Below are 18537 nucleotides of genomic sequence, written 5' to 3' on the forward strand. Positions count from 1 at the left end.
AGTGGGGTCTGTCTACGATTGTCCTCACAGTTTTACTACGGTATTAACTAAATGCTACGCTTCAACCTAACTATGTCCTCCGCCACTCTTGGGAAAACCCCTTTGTTTGGTTACGAACGCAGCGAGAGAGCCAATAGGAACTTGAGAACGAACCGCATGACCAATGCCTGTCAGAGCACGCCATGATGTCATACATTAACTTTCGCGAGGTCGTCTACTGTGAATAATATATCTATTAGCTGTGGCGGCACGCTGCATATTTCAAACATTTTTTTTCTATGGAGACGGGAAGTATCTAAATGTTGAAAACGTACCGTCGTAGGTGGCGGTCCTCTGCCTGCCTGTATGCTATTGTACAGCTCGAGTCGCTAGGCTAACTTTAGCCTGATAGCAGCGGTGGCTAACCATTGAGCTAATCGGTTACAGCGGGAGGAAACTAACGCAAGCTTGCTTTCTGGAGCCTGTGTCAAACTAACTGGGATGGGTTTATGAAATGACAGTCATCTGCTATAACTAAACTGGTGCGTATGGAAGATTTTCTCCGCAAATTAGCGCTTGAATTGAATGGTGCATTTTAGCTGTCAGCGTCCTAGCCACTTGACAGCGTTTGCTTGGTGACGCTGCTCTGGTTGTCAGGGCAAATATCATTAGATTGCCCTCAATGACGCTGACATAATGATCAGAAAATGTTATATTTGTTACTTTTTACTGTGAGCTACGCATTGGATTCTGTACTTTTATGTAGAGTGGCGACAGGTTGGAACAAATGAGTTAAAATTGTGTTAAGGGGCTTGTCCCATTAGTCATGTCGGATGTTGATCTGAGGTGTGATGAGGGGAAATCCACTGGATGCGAAGGTTGCTCACCATCTATTTCGAGTTCATTCATCTTAATAGATATAAGTTGGCGTTTTAAAAACCTGACTGGGCACCACAGACAAGATAATACTGCCTAGAAACAATAAAGCACAAAAAGGGACACTGGTCTGTTAATATAGAGGATATCTGCAATAATTTGTAATCTGTAGCTGTGTAGTCATGGCTGTTTGCTTTCCTATTTGCATATTCATCATTTCTCAATCGACTGATTTCCGTTTCTAATGTAAAGTAGTGTAGTTTGTGACGGTACCCTGCTGTGTAATGTAAACGACTCTTGTACTTCATGTATTAAGTAACAATTTTAGCATACAGAATAGATCACATTTCACAGTTCTCCCATTGAATCGCTTTTATCTCTATGCATTCTCATATACTGTAGTTTAAAATTATTTGCACATCATTAGATGTTGATTGAGGTGTGTCATATTTTCTGGAACCATCAGGGTTGTTCAGTGAATCCTCAGCCTAAAGCTTTTGAGCAAAAGGTATGATTACTCTTCTAGTAAAAGGATGTTCTCTTTAGGAGCTCTACCAGTTTTAGTGCAAATTGTATTTGGTATACTTTTGTCTGAAGGTATTTATTTTGTGTGTGAAATTGTTCTTCGTGTGGACATGTCTTTCTTTGTCTTACAGAGCAGTGGTCAAACTTCCCTTGATGGTGGATGTCCTGCTTAGCATGCAGCCATGAGCTCTGCCCTGTGGAGCCAGGAGAAGCCCAGTGGTGGCTTCAGGGACGACTGGCGCTTTTACATGGTCATAAAGGAGTGTACGGTTGAGAAGCCTTCCCAGAAAACCCTGAGGATCCCGCGTGGTAGTCTCGGTCAGGCTTGCCAGGAGCGCAACAGCCTAGGACGAACGCTAACCCCGTGTAAGGGAAAGAAAAGCCTCCGCATTCTGGACCAGACCAATGTGGTGCTGAGCCTGGATGAGCGGGACGTGCTGGAGCTGGATGAGAATCTTGCAGAGCTGCTGTTTCCCATTACCAACTGTGAGGAGCGATATGCTCTGCTCTGCAACAAGTCAAGATTAGACCGTGTGCGGGATATTGACTGTGGATCGAAGGTGCGTGTCCAGCTGCGCTCCGGGGATGAGCCTCTTCCTGGTGTGGTCCGCTTCAAGGGCTCACTGCTCCCAGACAGAGCTCTGGCTGGAATCTGGTTTGGAGTAGAGTTGCTGGTGAGATTACATTTTATTTTTCATTCTCTCCTCTCCTTTGCCTACACACTACTTGCTTATCAGCATTATAGATTTTTTCCCCCTAAGAAAATTGAAACAAAAATCCAACGACCGATTTTATTAAACATGAGATTAGGAGGCCTGGTGGTTAGTGCTATTGCGTCACGACAAGAATTCTCCAGGTTTACTCCCCTGGAGGCCGGGGGCTTTTGTGAAAAGGGAAATGAGTGATTGAATGGTTGTTTGTATGTCAGTCCTGCGATGACTTTGTGAATACATGAATCGTCAAATAATTTCTGAAGATTATAATAAGGGGACGTTCACGACAGGATGTCATTCTCTTCCAAATTCTCTGTGCATATTAATGTAAATATACTTCTTTTATTTGTAACCATTTCACTTTTGATAATAAAAATCAGGTTAACAACAATAAAGAGTTAAAAAGTAGATTTGGGGGTAATATTCTTAATAGTATTATTATTGATATTCTTGGTAATTTTCTCCTGTTAGACTTTTTGTTCTGTCTGAGTTAGCTCCATGGTTATCTTAGAGTTGACTGAATCAAAGCTGCAGTGTTCGACTCACCTGAGAGTAGACAACACAGACTAGAGTGTTTGTCGTGTACGGCCCACCAAGTACGAGAATACACACAGGTCTGTTCAGTGCGAGAAGATTTGGTTTCTGGTTATAATGGTTTTCAAATACTATTATCTCTGCTGATGTATAACGGTCAAATATGTAACCTATGTTTATGTTTAATGAATGATATTATTTGACAGATTTGCTCTTTCACCGCTGAATGCTGAAACTTTTGGTATAGAACATTGTTGACCCTCTCCCTTGCTCTTATTTCCATTTTACAGGAAGAGGGCAGAGGCCAAGGCTTCACGGAGGGCTCCTATCAGGGTCGGCAACTGTTCCGCTGCGAGGATGAGTGTGGAGTGTTTGTGGCACTGGATAAACTAGAACTTTGGGAGGATGATGATGATGAAGTCTTGGGTGAGCTGGAGGTCGATCATCTCAGTCTGGTGGAAGAGGACCAGGACTTTCGTCCTCTGGAGATCAACTCTCGGGTCATCGTCCAAACCAGGGAAGGACCAGAAAGGGGCACCGTCATTTTCTGTGACCTTTTGCCAGGCAATGAGAGCCTCGGCTACTATGTGGGTGTTGACATGGTAAGAAAAACTCCCCCAGAACACATAAGCTAAAAATACATTCAAAATGAGTTTATTAGTTTTCATTCTGGAAAGATAGATATCTAACAGGAAGTAGGATGTTGATTCACAGATTAACAAAGTTAATCATCTGAAATTCCCTTGCTCGGTTTCACATCTCAGCTGTACAGCACAGTATTTCAGTACGAGTCTGTGCGTCATGGCTTTGAATGTGAATGGCCATTTTCGCTGTTGTGACCACTGAATGTTGAACAAACATGTGTTGTTGCTTGTGATCGTAGCAGCTGGTATCTATGACTACTGTTGTCAGGCGGGAGTTGGATTGTAGTCATAGTGCAACACATAACTGAAGCTTTTGACTGTTGATCGTTAGCAGCAGCTCTAACAGCAGCGGCGGCCCACACAGCGCATCTGAGCCACCCACACAAAGACAAGGCAGTCACGCGGGGAGTATGGTAAAGACTTAGTGCTGTATGACCCAACAGCATGGCATTGGGCCAGGAGGCAGCTAAGGAGAGCCCGCTGCTCTGCCTCACTCTGCATCCAGCCTCGCCCTGCCTTCGGTAGCAAGTGGTGCTCGTTGTCGCTCTTATTTTAGATTATTAAGTGCAGAATCTTGGCTTTCAAACAGTAAAGAAAGAAGGACATGTTCCTGCTTAGCTTAGAAAGTACAAATCTCAGGAGCCAGAATTTGATTGTTTAAGAGCTAATGAGGGAGGAGGAGACGGAGGATTCACAGCGCAGGGGATCAATTCTAAGCATCGCTTTACAACAAAAAATATTCACAACACACAAGAAGATCCGGAGGGAAGGAGTCGTGTTGGTCCAGCTTGGCTACTTCAGATCGTAAAGGATAACTTGGACATCATGTCTCTTTCAGGACAATCCTATAGGGGACTGGAATGGTGTGTTTGACGGGAAGCTGCTTTGTAATTTTGCCAGTTTGGAACACACTCGACTTGTCCCAATCTGTGACGTAATGCCAGGTAAGTTACCCAGTTACTTTTAGTGCTTATTTGACTCATTCAGATGTCCTTTCCTTTCACTGAGCTTCCTCTGAGGACTCTGACTTTCTGTGTTGCTTGCAGTGGGAACAGAGAGTCTTTGTGTACAATGCTGTTTTGTCTTTGAAAATCAGCTGAGATACTTGGGTTCTTTGTGTCCACTTTGGCATACTGATGTGTTTATTTATTCTGCTGCTGGCAGACACTTTTTACAGCAGGTCAAAGAATTGAATCCTCAATTTTTTAATCTTGTTTTTGAAGTTCTTTAATATTACAGCACCAGTCAACAGTCATGTTTTACCGTTGTTATATAGTTTAGAATCCTCCCTTCCATACAAAATATGCTTTCTTGTGTTTTTAAAATATATATCATATGTAAAATTTAATATATACACTTATAAATTGTGGTTTTATGCTTGACATACCAGATATCTGTAGTCCACAAAGGGACCATTGCAGGTTTTTAACCTTAAACTCACTCTCATTTCCCATCTAGTCTGACATGCACCTAGAGGGATGTCCACATTTTGTCAAACATAATGTATTTGTTAGTCACAAGCAGTTTCTTATTTCAAAAATATTTACCTATTACTCCACAGACCCTGTTGTGAGTGGTTCTGTGTAAAAATGTTCACTTTTAATTTCAGCTTTTTAACATGGAAGAAATGTATCATTCTTATATCATTTGTGCAGAATATTCCATGCAGGACCAAAGGCTGCAAAAGCACAGTTTTGCCCAAAGAGGCAACAACACCGAGAAGTCGTCCTCTGGCCAAAGCAAACCAAAGAGCAAAGGTAACAGGATGCTGCCAGGATACAGTAATGCACCCACAGCTCATTGCTGCCAAAGTTGCCTGGTTGTCATTTCACAAATCAAATAATTTAGATTGAATTGTATCTTTGAGACCATTTGCTGGTGAATGAAGTATTTTCTTTGTCTTACTGACTTACTAACAGCAGGGAATGTACATAAGTCAATAAGAAGCAATAACATCATCTGTAATGTTTCTGGGGAGGGCACTCTTAGCAGATAAACCCCATTTGCTACAAAGTTAGAGAACGTTTTACAGCATTGCACCGATACGAAGCCACTGTCTTCCTCTCAGACTATTTATAAACGGGGAAACGTGACTGTTGCTGCATTTATTTCCAGCTTTTTTGTTTTCTTGTACTTGTGTTATCTACAGGATTAGGTCACCAGAGCGGCAGTAGAAGCAAGTCTGAATTTTACTATACTTTAAATGGCAGCTCTGTTGATCCCCCAGTCCAGTCCAAATCCAAAAGCACATGGTACATTGATGAAGGTAAACCATGGGTACTCGTGGGACATCAGCCATCTTACTGGCAAGCTCCTGTTTACAAGTGTCCAAAAACCGGCACATGATTGAGCGTAGGTGTATTTAGATCTTGGCACAGTTGTTAGTGGGAACATACTGTATTTCGTCCACTTGTTACTAAATAATTTTTCAGGATTTTATTCAGTCGACTCAGTGTTTCTTATCATAATAACTCGAACACTGCTGTGACGACAGTCTTTCATAATTTCAGTATCACGTCAGTTAACCAGCTCAGTGTAACAGAGCTGCAGTACCGTCGGCTGTCTGCACCTCACAGGATAATATAAGAAGCACCACCAACACAGCTGATTTGATCTGTGTAGAAAATAGATTTCCAGTAGGTTACAGGAGACAATACAGTTGGATGTTGTACAGGCAATAAGTATTGATTGTTTTCTTGACATTTAGATTTTGATACACAGCGATTCATTCCAAAGATGAACTTCATAGACAGTCTATTACATTTATGCTCTGAGGAATATTGAGAAATAGAATGCCATAAATAGGATGCCATGAAACAAACTTTTGTTTAAACACAGATACAGCAAAGCCGTTTATGTGAAATGATCAGAAACCCTCAATTGCGATGGAGTCAGAATGCAAGTGGACGAAAAAGAGGTTCCATTCTGTAAAGATTTACTTCATATCTAGCGTACCATGCTCAGCCATCACATTGTAACTACTGACAAGTGATGTTCTTTTAGCACCAGCTTGAAGAGTCCAAGATGGGGTGGCATCTTTAAAAAGCCAGAGCTTCATTGGTGGCAGAAAGCTGCAGTATTTGAGGGAGGTGGTTATAATGTTGTGGCTGAGAGCTGGATGTGGATTGTGTATTATAATTACTAAAATCTGAGCCTCAACTCTACCCTAGAGGGGAGCTAAGTGGCAACCAGTGCTCTAGCAGGCTTCAAGTATGAGTGAGAGGACTCAGTAGTTGCAGTAGCTTGCCTTAAAGATCTTTTCATTAGTCTTGTCTTTACACACCATTCTTTCACCTGCACGGAGCAGTTGGTGTTTTGATGGCTTTTAATAATGCAGAATGTGGCACGTGGCTCCATTTATGGTTTTAGAAGATGATGTGATGATTTCATGACCACTAAAAATTCCATTAATACTGTCTGCACCCAGAAGTCCAGCTCTCTCTGTCTCTGTCTCTGTCTGGCTCCAGTTCCTACCCTTTTTTCTAGACGTTGTGGTGTGGCCTCTCTACTTCAGGCTTCCCACACCGATGCTTAAAGGAGAACTCTAACTGAACCAGGCCTCTTATTCTGACCATCAAGCCTAGAAAAGCTGACAGAAGTGTTATTTAAAAGCCACAGCGTTACTAAAAGCCTTTGTTTCTGTGTCAGATCGACTGGTTCAGTCAGCAGTTGTTTTTAAAATATATATCTTTAAACCTGGGCTGCCACCTTATCGTGGTGGAGGGGTTTGCGTGTCCCAATGATCCCAGGAGCTCCGTTGTCTGGGGCTATATGCCCCTGGTAGGGCCACCCATGGCAAACAGGTCCTAGGTGAGGGATCAGACGAAGCGTAGCCCAGACCCCCTGATGATGAATAACAACATTGGTACCAAGTTTCCCTTGCCCGGATGCGGGTCACCGGGGCCCCCTCCTGGAGCCAGGCCTGGGGGTGGGGCACGTTGGCGAGCGCCTGGTGGCCGTACCTCTGCCCATGGAGTCCGGCCGGGCGCAGCCCGAAGAGGCAACATGGGACCCCCTTCCCGTGGGCTCACCACCTGCAGGAGGGGCCAAGGGGGTCGGGTGCATTGTGTTTTGGGTAGCAGCCGGAGGCAGGGACCTTGGCGGTCTGATTCCCGGCTGCACAAACTGGCTCTAGGGACATGGAATGTCACCTCTCTGGTGGGAAAGGAGCCTGAGTTGGTGCGCGAGGTTGAGAAGTTCCGACTAGATATAGTTGGCCTCACCTCGACGCACGGCAAGGGCTCTGGAACCAGTCTTCTTGAGAGGGGTTGGACTCTCTACCACTCTGGAGTTGCCGATGGTGAGAGGCGACGAGCAGGGGTGGCAATTCTGGTTGCTCCCCAGCTCAGTGCCTGTGTATTGGAGTTTACCCCGGTGGATGAGAGGGTAGCCTCCCTTCGCCTTCGGGTGGGGGGACAGATCCTGACTGTTGTTTGTGCCTATGGTCCAAACAGCAGTTCAGCGTATCCACCCTTTTTGGAGTCCTTAGAGGGAGTGCTGGAGAGTGCCCCTTCTGGGGGCTCCCTCGTCCACCTGGGTGACTTCAATGCTGTGGCCGCAAGGTGGTTGGTGCCTGTCGTGGCGGCAATGCCCGAAGGGATACTACCCACATCCCGTGAGGGATGCCGTCAAGCTGAAGAAGGAGTCGTATCGGGCCTTACTGGCCTGTGGGACTCCTGAGGCAGCAGATAGGTACCGGCGTGCCAAGCGGAGTGCAGCTACGGCGGTTGCCGAGGCAAAGACTCGGGCATGGGAAGAGTTCGGTGAGGCCATGGAGAACGACTTTCGGACGGCCTCGAAAAGGTTCTGGACCACTATCTGGCGTCTGAGGGGGGGGAAGCAGTGCACTGTCAACACTGTGTATAGTGGTGATGGTGTGCTGCTGACCTCAACTCGGGATGTTGTGGATCGGTGGAAGGAATACTTCGAGGACCTCCTCAATCCCACCAACACGCCTTCCAGTGAGGAAGTAGGGCCTGGGGACCTGGAGATGGGCTCTCGTATCTCCGGGGCTGAAGTTGCCGAGGTAGTCAAAAAACTCCTCGGTGGCAAGGCCCCGGGGGTGGATGAGATCCGCCCAGAGTCCCTTAAGGCTCTGGATGTTGTAGGGCTGTCGTGGTTGACTCGACTCTGCAACATCGCGTGGACATCGGGGGCAGTGCCGCTGGATTGGCAGACCGGGGTGGTAGTCCCTCTTTTTAAGAAGGGGGACCGGAGGGTGTGTTCCAACTATAGGGGGATCACACTCCTCAGCCTCCCTGGTAAGGTCTATTCAGGGGTACTGGAGAGGAGGGTCCGCCGGATAGTCGAACCTCGGATTCAGGAGGAGCAATGTGGTTTTCGTCCTGGGCGTGGAACAGTGGACCAGCTCTACACCCTCAGCAGGGTCTTCGAGGGTGCATGGGAGTTTGCCCAACCAGTCCACATGTGTTTTGTGGACTTGGAGAAGGCATTCGACCGTGTCCCTCGGGGGGTCCTGTGGGGGGTCCTCCGAGAGTATGGGGTGTCGGGCCCGCTGATACGGGCTGTCCGCTCCCTGTACGATCGGTGCCAGAGTTTGGTCCGAATTGCTGGCAGTAAGTCGAACTCGTTTCCGGTGAGGGTTGGCCTCCGCCAGGGCTGCCCTTTGTCACCGATTCTGTTCATAATTTTTATGGACAGAATTTCTAGGTGCAGTCATGGTGTTGAGGGGATCCGGTTTGGTGACCTCAGGATCGGGTCTCTGCTTTTTGCGGATGATGTGGTCCTGTTGGCGTCATCGGCCTGTGACCTCCAACTATCACTGGATCGGTTCGCCGCCGCATGTGAAGCGGCTGGGATGAAAATCAGCACCTCCAAATCCGAGGCCATGGTTCTCAACCGGAAAAAGGTGGAGTGCCTTCTCCGGGTAAAGGAGGAGATCCTGCCCCAAGTGGAGGAGTTTAAGTACCTCGGGGTCTTGTTCACGAGTGGGGGAAGAATGGAGCGGGAGATCGACAGGCGGATCGGTGCGGCGTCCGCAGTAATGCGGGCTCTGCACCGGTCCGTTGTGGTGAAGAGAGAGCTGAGCCGAAAGGCGAAGCTCTCGATTTACCGGTCGATCTTCGTTCCTACCCTCACCTATGGTCATGAGCTTTGGGTAATGACCGAAAGAACAAGATCACGGGTACAAGCGGCTGAAATGAGCTTCCTCCGTAGGGTGGCTGGGCTCTCCCTTAGAGATAGGGTGAGAAGCTCTGCCATCCGGGAGGAGCTCGGAGTAGAGTCGCTGCTCCTCCGCGTTGAGAGGAGCCAGATGAGGTGGCTTGGGCATCTAGTCAGGATACCCCCTGGACGCCTCCCTGGTGAGGTGTTCAGGGCATGTCCCTCCGGTAGGAGACCCCCGGGGAGACCCAGGACACGTTGGAGAGACTATGTCTCTCGACTGGCCTGGGAACGCCTGGGGATCCCTCCGGATGAGCTGGAGGAGGTAGCTGGGGAGAGGGAAGTCTGGGCTTCTCTCCTTAGGCTGCTGCCCCCGCGACCCGACCCCGTATAAGCGGTAGAGAATGGATGGATCTTTAAAGGGTGTTATATACAAGAAAACAACAATATTTAACCATGATGTTGCTGATCTATTATTGATGGTTTTGTTTTGCTCCCTCACTATTCTTGTATCGGCATTGACTTTGCCAAAGAAGAAACAAGCTGCCTCAATTCCTGGTTTAGTGTTGACGCATGAACCGGCCGACGTGCTGTTCACTCATCCTGTTTTCATCTTCCTCAGGGGTCACTTCAGTCATTCACTGTGTAGTGATGGCATGTTTTTGTCTGTCACTACCGTCATCACAGAATGATTTAAGCCTTTGTTGGTTTTCTTTGCGGTGTGACAGTTTGCATCTGAATTTGATTTTTTTCTGATCGTAAATATGAAAGGATTGTATATCATTATTGAAAATTAATTGCCATTGATACCAGTCCAGCTGTTATTTTGACTAATAAAAGTCCTAAATGCTCTAAATTTCACTTTTGGGTTTTCTCTAAGCTGCAAACTTCTGATGAATCCATCACTATAGCCAGTCCAGCTCAGTCCCTATGTTTATGCTCATCCTGAAGCTCTTTGCTCTGTGTTTTCTTATCTTCAGTTGGGGAGGATCCTGCCAAGTCCCTCACTGAGACACCCCCCGACTTTAACCAGTCCCCCCCACCCTCCAGAGCCCCGCCTCCTGCCTCATTGCCCAGTGACAACAAGTTTCACTCTTTGCCCTTCAGCCTGAACCGGAAGCCCGGGCCCATTGACAGCATGAGTCATGGGCCGCTGTCCCTGTCTGTACAGTCGGTGATGGGAGAGCAGCCTGAGCCCACATCACCTGCTGCACCTCCCTCACCTCGGCCTCCAACGCCTCCCAGAGGACAGCTGGGACTAGAGGTGGGCTCACTGGTGGAGGTGAAGGAGAATCCACCGCTCTGCGGTGTCATCCGCTGGGTCGGGCTGCCTCCGGGCCTGCTGGAGCCTCTGGCTGGGCTGGAGCTGGTGAGACAACACAGCTGTGAAAAACCGGAATATTCTCAGATTTCAGCAGGGGGGATGTTGGAATGTGACAATGGTGACCAAACAGGCTTGAAATGAATCAAACTGTTTTGGAATAAGCAGCTCATTTTTGCCAAGTAGCTTTAAAACAATTTTCATGATATTTGAACAGATCAGCCTGAGCTACAAATACGGTTGCTCCAGCTAGAAAGTAGAATTATTAATGAATTGCACAACCTGAAATGATTTAAAGATGTCTTGCAGGAGGATGAGTGCCCCGGATGCACCGACGGGACATTCAAAGGAACTCGGTACTTCACCTGTCCACCCAAAAAAGCTCTGTTTGTGAAGCTCAAGTGCTGCCGTCCTGACTCCCGGTTCCCGTCGCTGCATCACTCCTCTAACCCCATAGAGCGATGCAACTCTATTGGTGAGTTTTTAAGAGGGATAATTAAAGGTATGAAATGATAAGGGTCCAAAACATGAGCATTATACTTGTGCTTGTGGATATACATGAGCAGCATTTGGAGGCTACCTGAGTGAAGTGGTGCACGAGAACACACCTCCTCGCACAGAGAACGATGGTCTGGACGTCATGGTGGGAAAAAAGAAAGGCATCCAGGGCCACTACAACTCCTGCTACCTAGATTCTACCCTTTTCTGGTTAGTGCAGTTTAACAGTTTCACTACAGATCGATGTTCACACTGTTTAACTTAGAGGCAAAGGTTTACTAGAAAGCTGTTTTGACACTCTGGCCTTTCCTTAACAACGGGGGTTCACCCTGCTGGTGAAGCCATCATCCATTAAACATTATACAGTAGTTTAAAATGTCTTTTTTTGAGTCAAGAGCAGTTTGATTTCCAACATCTTCCCTTTTGGTCGTCATAAAGAAGAAATTCGACCTTCCTGACAGTTCAAAGGCGCAGCTTTCATAAGGAAACGATCAGAAAATGCCATCGTAGATCATCAGTGTACCAGAGTGTAACACAGTTTTTTCTCCTCAGCTTGTTCTCATTCAGCTCTGTGCTTGACACGGTTCTGCTGAGACCACGCTCAAAGACTGATGTGGAATATTACAGAGAGACCCAAGAGCTGCTGCGCACTGAGATAGTCAACCCTCTGCGCATGTAAGTCTTAATCCTTTTGTTGGCATGCTTCAACACAAAGTTATTATTTTCCAATAAGGAAAATAAGAAGTTGTTTGTTCATGATTGCTTATTTCTCAAGTAAACATGTAGATTCATGTAAAAATGTAACGGTATCATTTGTAGTGTGACCTGAATAAAATATAATGCAAAAACCAGAGCTTGTGGAGGTCCTTGTTGCAGCTTAACTAGCTGCTTGCCTCCTCTGTCCTGCAGACATGGGTATGTTTGTGCCACTAAAGTGATGAAGCTCAGGAGGATCCTGGAGAAAGTTGAAGCTGCCTCTGGATTCACCTCTGAAGAGAAAGGTAGGACAGTGGCAGAATGACTTAAAATTTTATATAATTGTCATGGTGAACAGTTTATTAGCATTGTTCCACTGCCTTCAAAATCAACAATGCTGTCTATGATTATTTGTATTTGGCAGTGTAGGTACATGTATATTTCTTCATATCTCATTTGTTCTGCAGACCCAGAAGAGTTCCTCAATATACTTTTCCATCACATATTGAGGGTGGACCCTTTGCTCAAGTTAAGGTAATGGCTGGTTGTCTTTTGCAAACAAACATTTAAATCTCTCTTTTGGATGTAGTGTAAAATGCACAAAGAATTAAGTACCAGTTTTTCTATGTAAAGTGAGCAATTACCAAACGTTTTACTCAAATATGGAACGTTAGACAGATTCGGGACTCTCTGTCTCTGTGCTAAGCCTCAGCATCGCACTATTAGCATGTCTGAAACTACGTTATGCACAGTAAGCCATGAATAAAGTTTCATTTGTGCTGGTAGATGCAGTGAAAGCATGAAGATTTAACCATTGTGGTTTCTGCTCACATTGCAAAAACCCCCTTTAGCTCCTTTCTTGGATGATATGCTGCTGCACCAAATTTGGTGAATATTTCCATTGAGTCTTAAATTTGAGAGTTAAGATTGTAACATCATCTGACCAAAAAAACCCAAAATACTTAAATGAATCGATTTTTGTGTGACATTTAACATAAAGCTCTATAATGGACAGAATACTGTAGGTTTGTTATATACACTTTGTCCCTGTGAACAACAGTAATGCATTTGATCTTTTTTGGCTTCAGGTCAGCAGGACAGAAGGTTCAGGACTGTTACTTTTACCAAATTTTCATGGACAAAAAGGACAAGGTTGGAGTTCCCACCATACAGCAGCTCCTGGAGTGGTCTTTCATCAACAGTGACCTAAAGTTTGCAGAGGTGCATTTATGAAGTTTACTGAATTTTATTATCAGTCAACTCAAGCAAAGAGTGACACGTGGTTGTATTCTGATTTTAATGGTTACAAATGATGCATTTCCCAGGTTATTGGCCTTGTTCATGTTCATCTTTCCCACCTGGGATTAATGGGCATTTGGCTGTGCCTGACTCATGGAAGCTTGTCATTATTCTGCATACCTTTTGACTGTGAGCATCTTTGCTGTGCCGCATGTTGTTCGAGTTGCTCCCCCTTGTGGTGTTTACTGACACCTGCAACTCACTGACTTTGATGCAAAATGCATGAGCATGTTTGGCTGCATCTAAAACAAATTGGAAGCACATCACTTTAAGGCAGGAAGAACACGCACATGTGGTGTCGTGCATCATCCAGTGATCCAATGACTGTGGCAGTAAGAGGCCAGCAGAGATATCAGTGCGACGATGCCGTTTCACATGTCCTGAAGATGAGACGGCTCATCTTTCACAGCTAAGCTGGTCTTCAGCTTTTTCTTCAATACATCAACACGTTTCAGAGAACCTATCCTGTGTCTATTTATATGTATGGGATTCTTCAGTGTTTTGGATGTGAAAAGCGTCACATCCAACCTTTGTTGGGTCTCATTATTTCCTGTGAGCTCCACATGGCTATCGTCACCTTACCACGCGTATTTTGTTTCTCTCCCCTTCGCCTCCCTCCAGGCTCCCTCCTGCCTGATCATTCAGATGCCCCGCTTTGGCAAGGACTTCAAAATGTTCAACAAGATTTTTCCATCCCTGGAGTTGGACATCACAGATCTTCTTGAAGACAGTGAGTTGGAGTTGGAATATATTGGAGCACAAGACCTTAATGTGTGTCACTTCTGCTCTGCTCAGATGGAGGGCTACTGGCACAATAAGGCTGTGTTGTCTTCTGTGCAGCTCCAAGAGAATGCCGAATCTGCGGAGGCCTGGCTCTCTACGAGTGTAGAGACTGTTATGAGGACGGGGACATCACCGCTGGCAAGATTAAACAATTCTGTGAAAAGTGCAATATACAGGTAAACAAGGGAGGACAATCTTCACTGAGCTGTTTTCAGTTCAAGAAAAAGACTGAGACAGATTTCTCCACGTGGGGGCGCCAAATCCAAAGAAATGATACATTGGTGCAAGGGTTTACTGATGTCCTGCTCATTGGTAATTTAACAGTTGCCACTAATTCTACTCGGCACTACAAAATTCTGAGTTTGCTTCGTTTTATATTCTGTGTTTATTATATTTTGCGTAAAACATGTTGAGGATGGGCTGATGTTCCTGCTTGTCCTGACGCAGGTTCACCTCCATCCGAGGAGGAAATCCCATCGGCACAGTAAGCTGTGTGTCCCCAAGGAGTTGCAAGATGGTACGGGGCGGCAGAGCAGCTTTCCCCGCCAGAGGATGGAGCTGTTTGCAGTGCTGTGCATTGAAACAAGTCACTACGTGGCCTTTGTCAAGTACGGCAGCGCGGATTCTGCCTGGCTCTTCTTCGACAGCATGGCTGACAGAGACGGTGTGTATCTTCGATGACATCAAACCTCTGTAGGAAATATAAGTTTTGATCCCAGCTGGGATGTCAGGAAGGCGGGAAATTCTCTTTTTAATCAAAACCATAGTGGGCATAATGTTGATTAGCTGCCGTAAAGAAGCACTGATTCTAACTGAAGTTTGGTTTTGTCGTCGTGTGTGTGAGACTTTATTCATTTCCTGTCACATGAAATATGTATGGATTTTCTTAACTAACATAAAGTGCCAAAAATGATCCAGTGTCCTTTCTTCAGCTATATATTATGAGCACATTTGCTTTGTGTTTAATTAACTCAATGACCAGAAATTTGGTGTTTCCCATTTCTGAATATCAGAATTAATGTGCAGTTATTTGATTAGGTTAAATTTTTTTCTGTATTATTTTGTTGGTCAGAATAATATTGTTGACTGTTGACCATTTTATTTTGATGTACACACATAAGTGACTAAAAAAAAAAAGGTATAGAAGTATGGAGAAAAAAAAGACGATTGTTTTCTCTAATAGTGCTTGTGGCTTTGCAGGTGGGCAGAATGGCTTCAACATCCCGCAGGTGTCCCCCTGTCCAGAGGTGGAGGCCTACCTAAAAATGACACCAGAGGAGCTGCACACTCTGGATCCTAAAAGCATCCAGGGTCAGGCACGACGCCTGCTGTGTGACGCCTACATGTGCATGTACCAGAGCCCGACCATGAGCCTGTACAAGTAAAACCCCAAGCAGCTTCTCAGCCGCACACCTTCCCCTCTGCCAGGGCAGGAGCATTTTCAAAAAGACAAAAAATAATAGAAGAAAAGGCTGAAGGGTTGTTCTCTGGCATTGACCCTGTCCACCTCGTCTCTCCTCGGTGTCCGTCCATCTCTGCACGTTGGAGAAGGGGAGGGGGGGCAGGAGGAGGAGTGTATTTGCACTGTGCATTATTTGAAGTGTCGTGTTCTTCTTGTAGTTGTATGTAGCTTCCCTGTGTCTCACAGCTGAGGGCTGCTGGAGGAGGACGAAGACCTTATGAAGGTTTCCTCCCTACTCAGAGAGGAAGGGAGAGCTGGGAGAAGGACAACAAGTAGAAGACGTGCAGCGCTATAAGGAGGACCTCGGACACCTCATTTACCTTGAGAAAAGAGGAGTCCTGCTATTCTTAATCACTGTAAACGAAGGGAGCTTTTCATAACGCTGCAGTTAAGAAGTACAGCGGAGTGCAAATCCTCATCCAAGCTGTGTGTACTGTTCTCAAACCTTGTGTACAAAATCTCTTGGTAGCATAGATTTCTCAAGGTAGTAACATCAGCAGTATCAGTGTCGACCTACTGTGCAGTTGCGATAAGACCACAGTATTCTGCTGTCTGTGAAACAGTTGGCATATCACCCCCCTACACCCCCATTGCACTGTGTAAATGTCTTTAACTGTATAAGTTCTGCAGAAACAGATGTAGCCGTTGTAAAAGTCTCACATTTTACTGCATACTTGCTCAACTAATGCTGCACTTTTTGTTCCAGCCTCAAATGGAACTATCACGAATCATTTAGGGCCCCCCCCCCCATCCCATCTCTCCCCACCCCACCCCCACTACTTCCCTCTTTTGGAAGTCACAGCAAGTGCTAATTTGTTGGTAGGGAGACCGAAGAGTTTTGTTACAGAATACAAATGTGTCTCTCCTCTGTAGCCGTAAAGAGCGCTCTGCATTGCTAATGCACGCGAGATGCCAGATAATGCATGAAGGGAGGCTCGTACAATGGCTCCTGTTGTGGAGCCAGTTCGGTGGAGCGGTCCATGCATTCATCGGCTCGGTGGGGTGAGATACGCAGATAGGTCTGGCGCTTTTAAGCAAGTGGGATTTGAAGATTTTTACATGCAGTATTTTTTAAGTTAAATCTCTTTTTTTTTTGTAATGCTTTTGAAGGTTTTTTTCTCTACCCCTCGCCTGTGAGCATTGACCCTCTGCCTTCTCTGACGATGTCTCCCACCCGGCATCAGATAACAGTTGTGATTAGATTATTTATTGCGTTCTAACTGCTTCAGGTTAGCCCTTTTGAAATGCTGTATGCACAGCATGGCTGTACATGAGGATGACGTCTCCCACCAACTACTGAGTGTCAGGGAGGCAACCAGTGTGGACTCAAAGGGAAGGAAGGAGGCACAGGGCTGGTTACCTTGGGATATGGGGTCTGTATTTAAAGAAGAAAAATACTTAAAAAGAAGCTTGATAACGTGTTTTCTCGGGATTGAGTCGAGATCCAAAGTGTTCGTTTCTGTTTGTTACACAAATCTGAATAAAACTCGTAAAACTGGCAGCGTTGGGTTCCGATATTGAATCAGAAGGTTTTCTGAATTGGTTTCGTTTTGCTGCAGTCGTCTCCACTGATCCTGACAGGAGAGCGTCCTGCCTGCCTGAACTCTTCTCTGCACTGCTGGAGCCCGTTCACTCCGGGAGAAGCCTCAGGACAGAAGTCGGACAGAATTCCAGTTTTATTTTCTGTCGCATCTGTACAGTATAAAAATGTAACTGTTGGGAAAATAATGTCAGTGATGTTCCTGTAAATGTTCGAATAAAGTCCATTTTGAAGGGAAAACGTTCTGACCTGAGTGGTGTCAGGGTCCAGGTGAGACTGGAATTGGTTTCATTTCTAACTTTAAATGCAAAAAAAAAACTGTTTGTAAAGCATTTTGTTAAATGCTGAGTTTTATTATATATAAAAATGGAATTAAATATATTCTCAGGGCTAGTGTCCTATTGATTGTGATGCCAAATGAGGTTGAATAATTAATCTAAAATATACATACTGTATATTTATTGAAGTTAAGATTTCTTTTTGATTTGGCTGCAAATGCTAAATTTCATAATTTCCATCGCATTCATTTTTATTCAAACAGATTACAAGATCAATAAATAAATACAGAATGACAGCTGTGTTAGTTACTGTAAATCTAGGCTTTATGGTGTGTTTTTCGGTGTTTGGGATGTACGTTATCCAGAGCTGATCCTACTCTGACAGGATTACAATGATCAAGCCCAATTGAAGCTCATGACACAGCCATCATCTGCTGCCTTGTAAACATGCAACAACAGACCATTGTTGGTTTTTGTTGTTTCTGTTCACGGCGGGATGAGAGCGATTACAGTCAGCCTGGTTTGACCACTTGCTTGGCTTCTTCTATCTGCCTGTACCTTCAGATTAAATCCACATCCAGTGACCCAATTCCTTGGAGAAGCTCTGATGAAACGATACTCTTGGATAAATCACCCCCCCCCCCCACCCCACCACTACCACCACCACCCCCGGGACCACATCCTCCTTGCTCCACACCTCACTCCATTTAGTTTTCAGTGGAACTTGCGACCAGCTCAGCAGGCTGACTTCAGAAGTGCCAGATAAGTATTTGTCAACACAACAGCTGGCCCACAATGCCCTCTTGTAGCTTTATGCCACAGCATATGCCAGCAGCTCGTAGTATGTGGTAATTTAGCCGGGGTTGGTTCTGCACGAACAGATGGGCTGAAGTATTGTTATTCGCGCTCCAGCTCCGTGCCCCTGGGGGGGATCACTAAATAAAATCAAAGCAGATGGACCTCTCTGGGCGAGGCCGTGTTTATGATAAACAGCCTGTACGACCAGGTAACACCTTAACCCCACCCTTCACATGGAAAACAGCCCTGAAGCTGGTTTACAGTCATCCGGGTTTATCCAGACCGATGAGACAGGAAGTTCCTCAAGTACACGTCCTGTTTTACGCCGCTGACCTTAAACTGAAACGTTCTCTCAAAACAGAAGATCGGCAACGTCCCTGCTCATTTGCTCTGTTTTGTTCCTTTATCGCTGCCCTTGATGGCGGCAAACATTATTTTGACAAGAAGCGTAGGACTTTTCTCACTTTG

At 45.6% G+C, this 18537-nt stretch overlaps 1 protein-coding gene across 2 annotated transcripts; it reads left to right on the top strand.

The window, feature by feature from the left end:
• The first annotated feature begins 141 nt into the window (after window positions 1–141).
• Window positions 142–17233, top strand: cyld (cylindromatosis (turban tumor syndrome)). 2 transcript variants are annotated; one of them, XM_003969528.3, is made up of 17 exons: window positions 142–521; window positions 1512–2054; window positions 2918–3229; window positions 4110–4215; window positions 4927–5028; window positions 5421–5537; window positions 10375–10763; window positions 11025–11190; window positions 11282–11423; window positions 11766–11888; window positions 12123–12214; window positions 12377–12443; window positions 12998–13130; window positions 13830–13938; window positions 14049–14167; window positions 14439–14655; window positions 15192–17233. In XM_003969528.3, the coding sequence occupies exons 2-17, from the start codon at window positions 1563–1565 to the stop codon at window positions 15374–15376; spliced, it is 2871 nt and encodes a 956-aa protein (XP_003969577.2). In that variant the 5' UTR covers window positions 142–521; window positions 1512–1562; the 3' UTR covers window positions 15377–17233. The 2 variants fall into 2 exon arrangements, with proteins under 2 accessions (XP_003969577.2, XP_011607990.2); XM_011609688.2 differs by lacking the exon at window positions 5421–5537 and having other exon boundaries at window positions 143–521.
• Window positions 17234–18537: the final 1304 nt, after the last annotated feature.

Source organism: Takifugu rubripes, chromosome 13 (genome assembly GCF_901000725.2).
Source record: "Takifugu rubripes chromosome 13, fTakRub1.2, whole genome shotgun sequence".
Taxonomy (NCBI): Eukaryota; Metazoa; Chordata; class Actinopteri; order Tetraodontiformes; family Tetraodontidae; genus Takifugu; species Takifugu rubripes.

Excerpts from the sequence above, each read along its gene's own strand:
- cyld (XM_003969528.3), top strand. The coding sequence starts at position 1,563 with ATGAGCTCTGCCCTGTGGAGCCAGGAGAAGCCCAGTGGTGGCTTCAGG. Across the intron at positions 5,029-5,420 it reads AAGCAAACCAAAGAGCAAAG|GATTAGGTCACCAGAGCGGC; the intron begins GTAACAGGATGC and ends TGTTATCTACAG. Across the intron at positions 14,656-15,191 it reads CAGCATGGCTGACAGAGACG|GTGGGCAGAATGGCTTCAAC; the intron begins GTGTGTATCTTC and ends GTGGCTTTGCAG.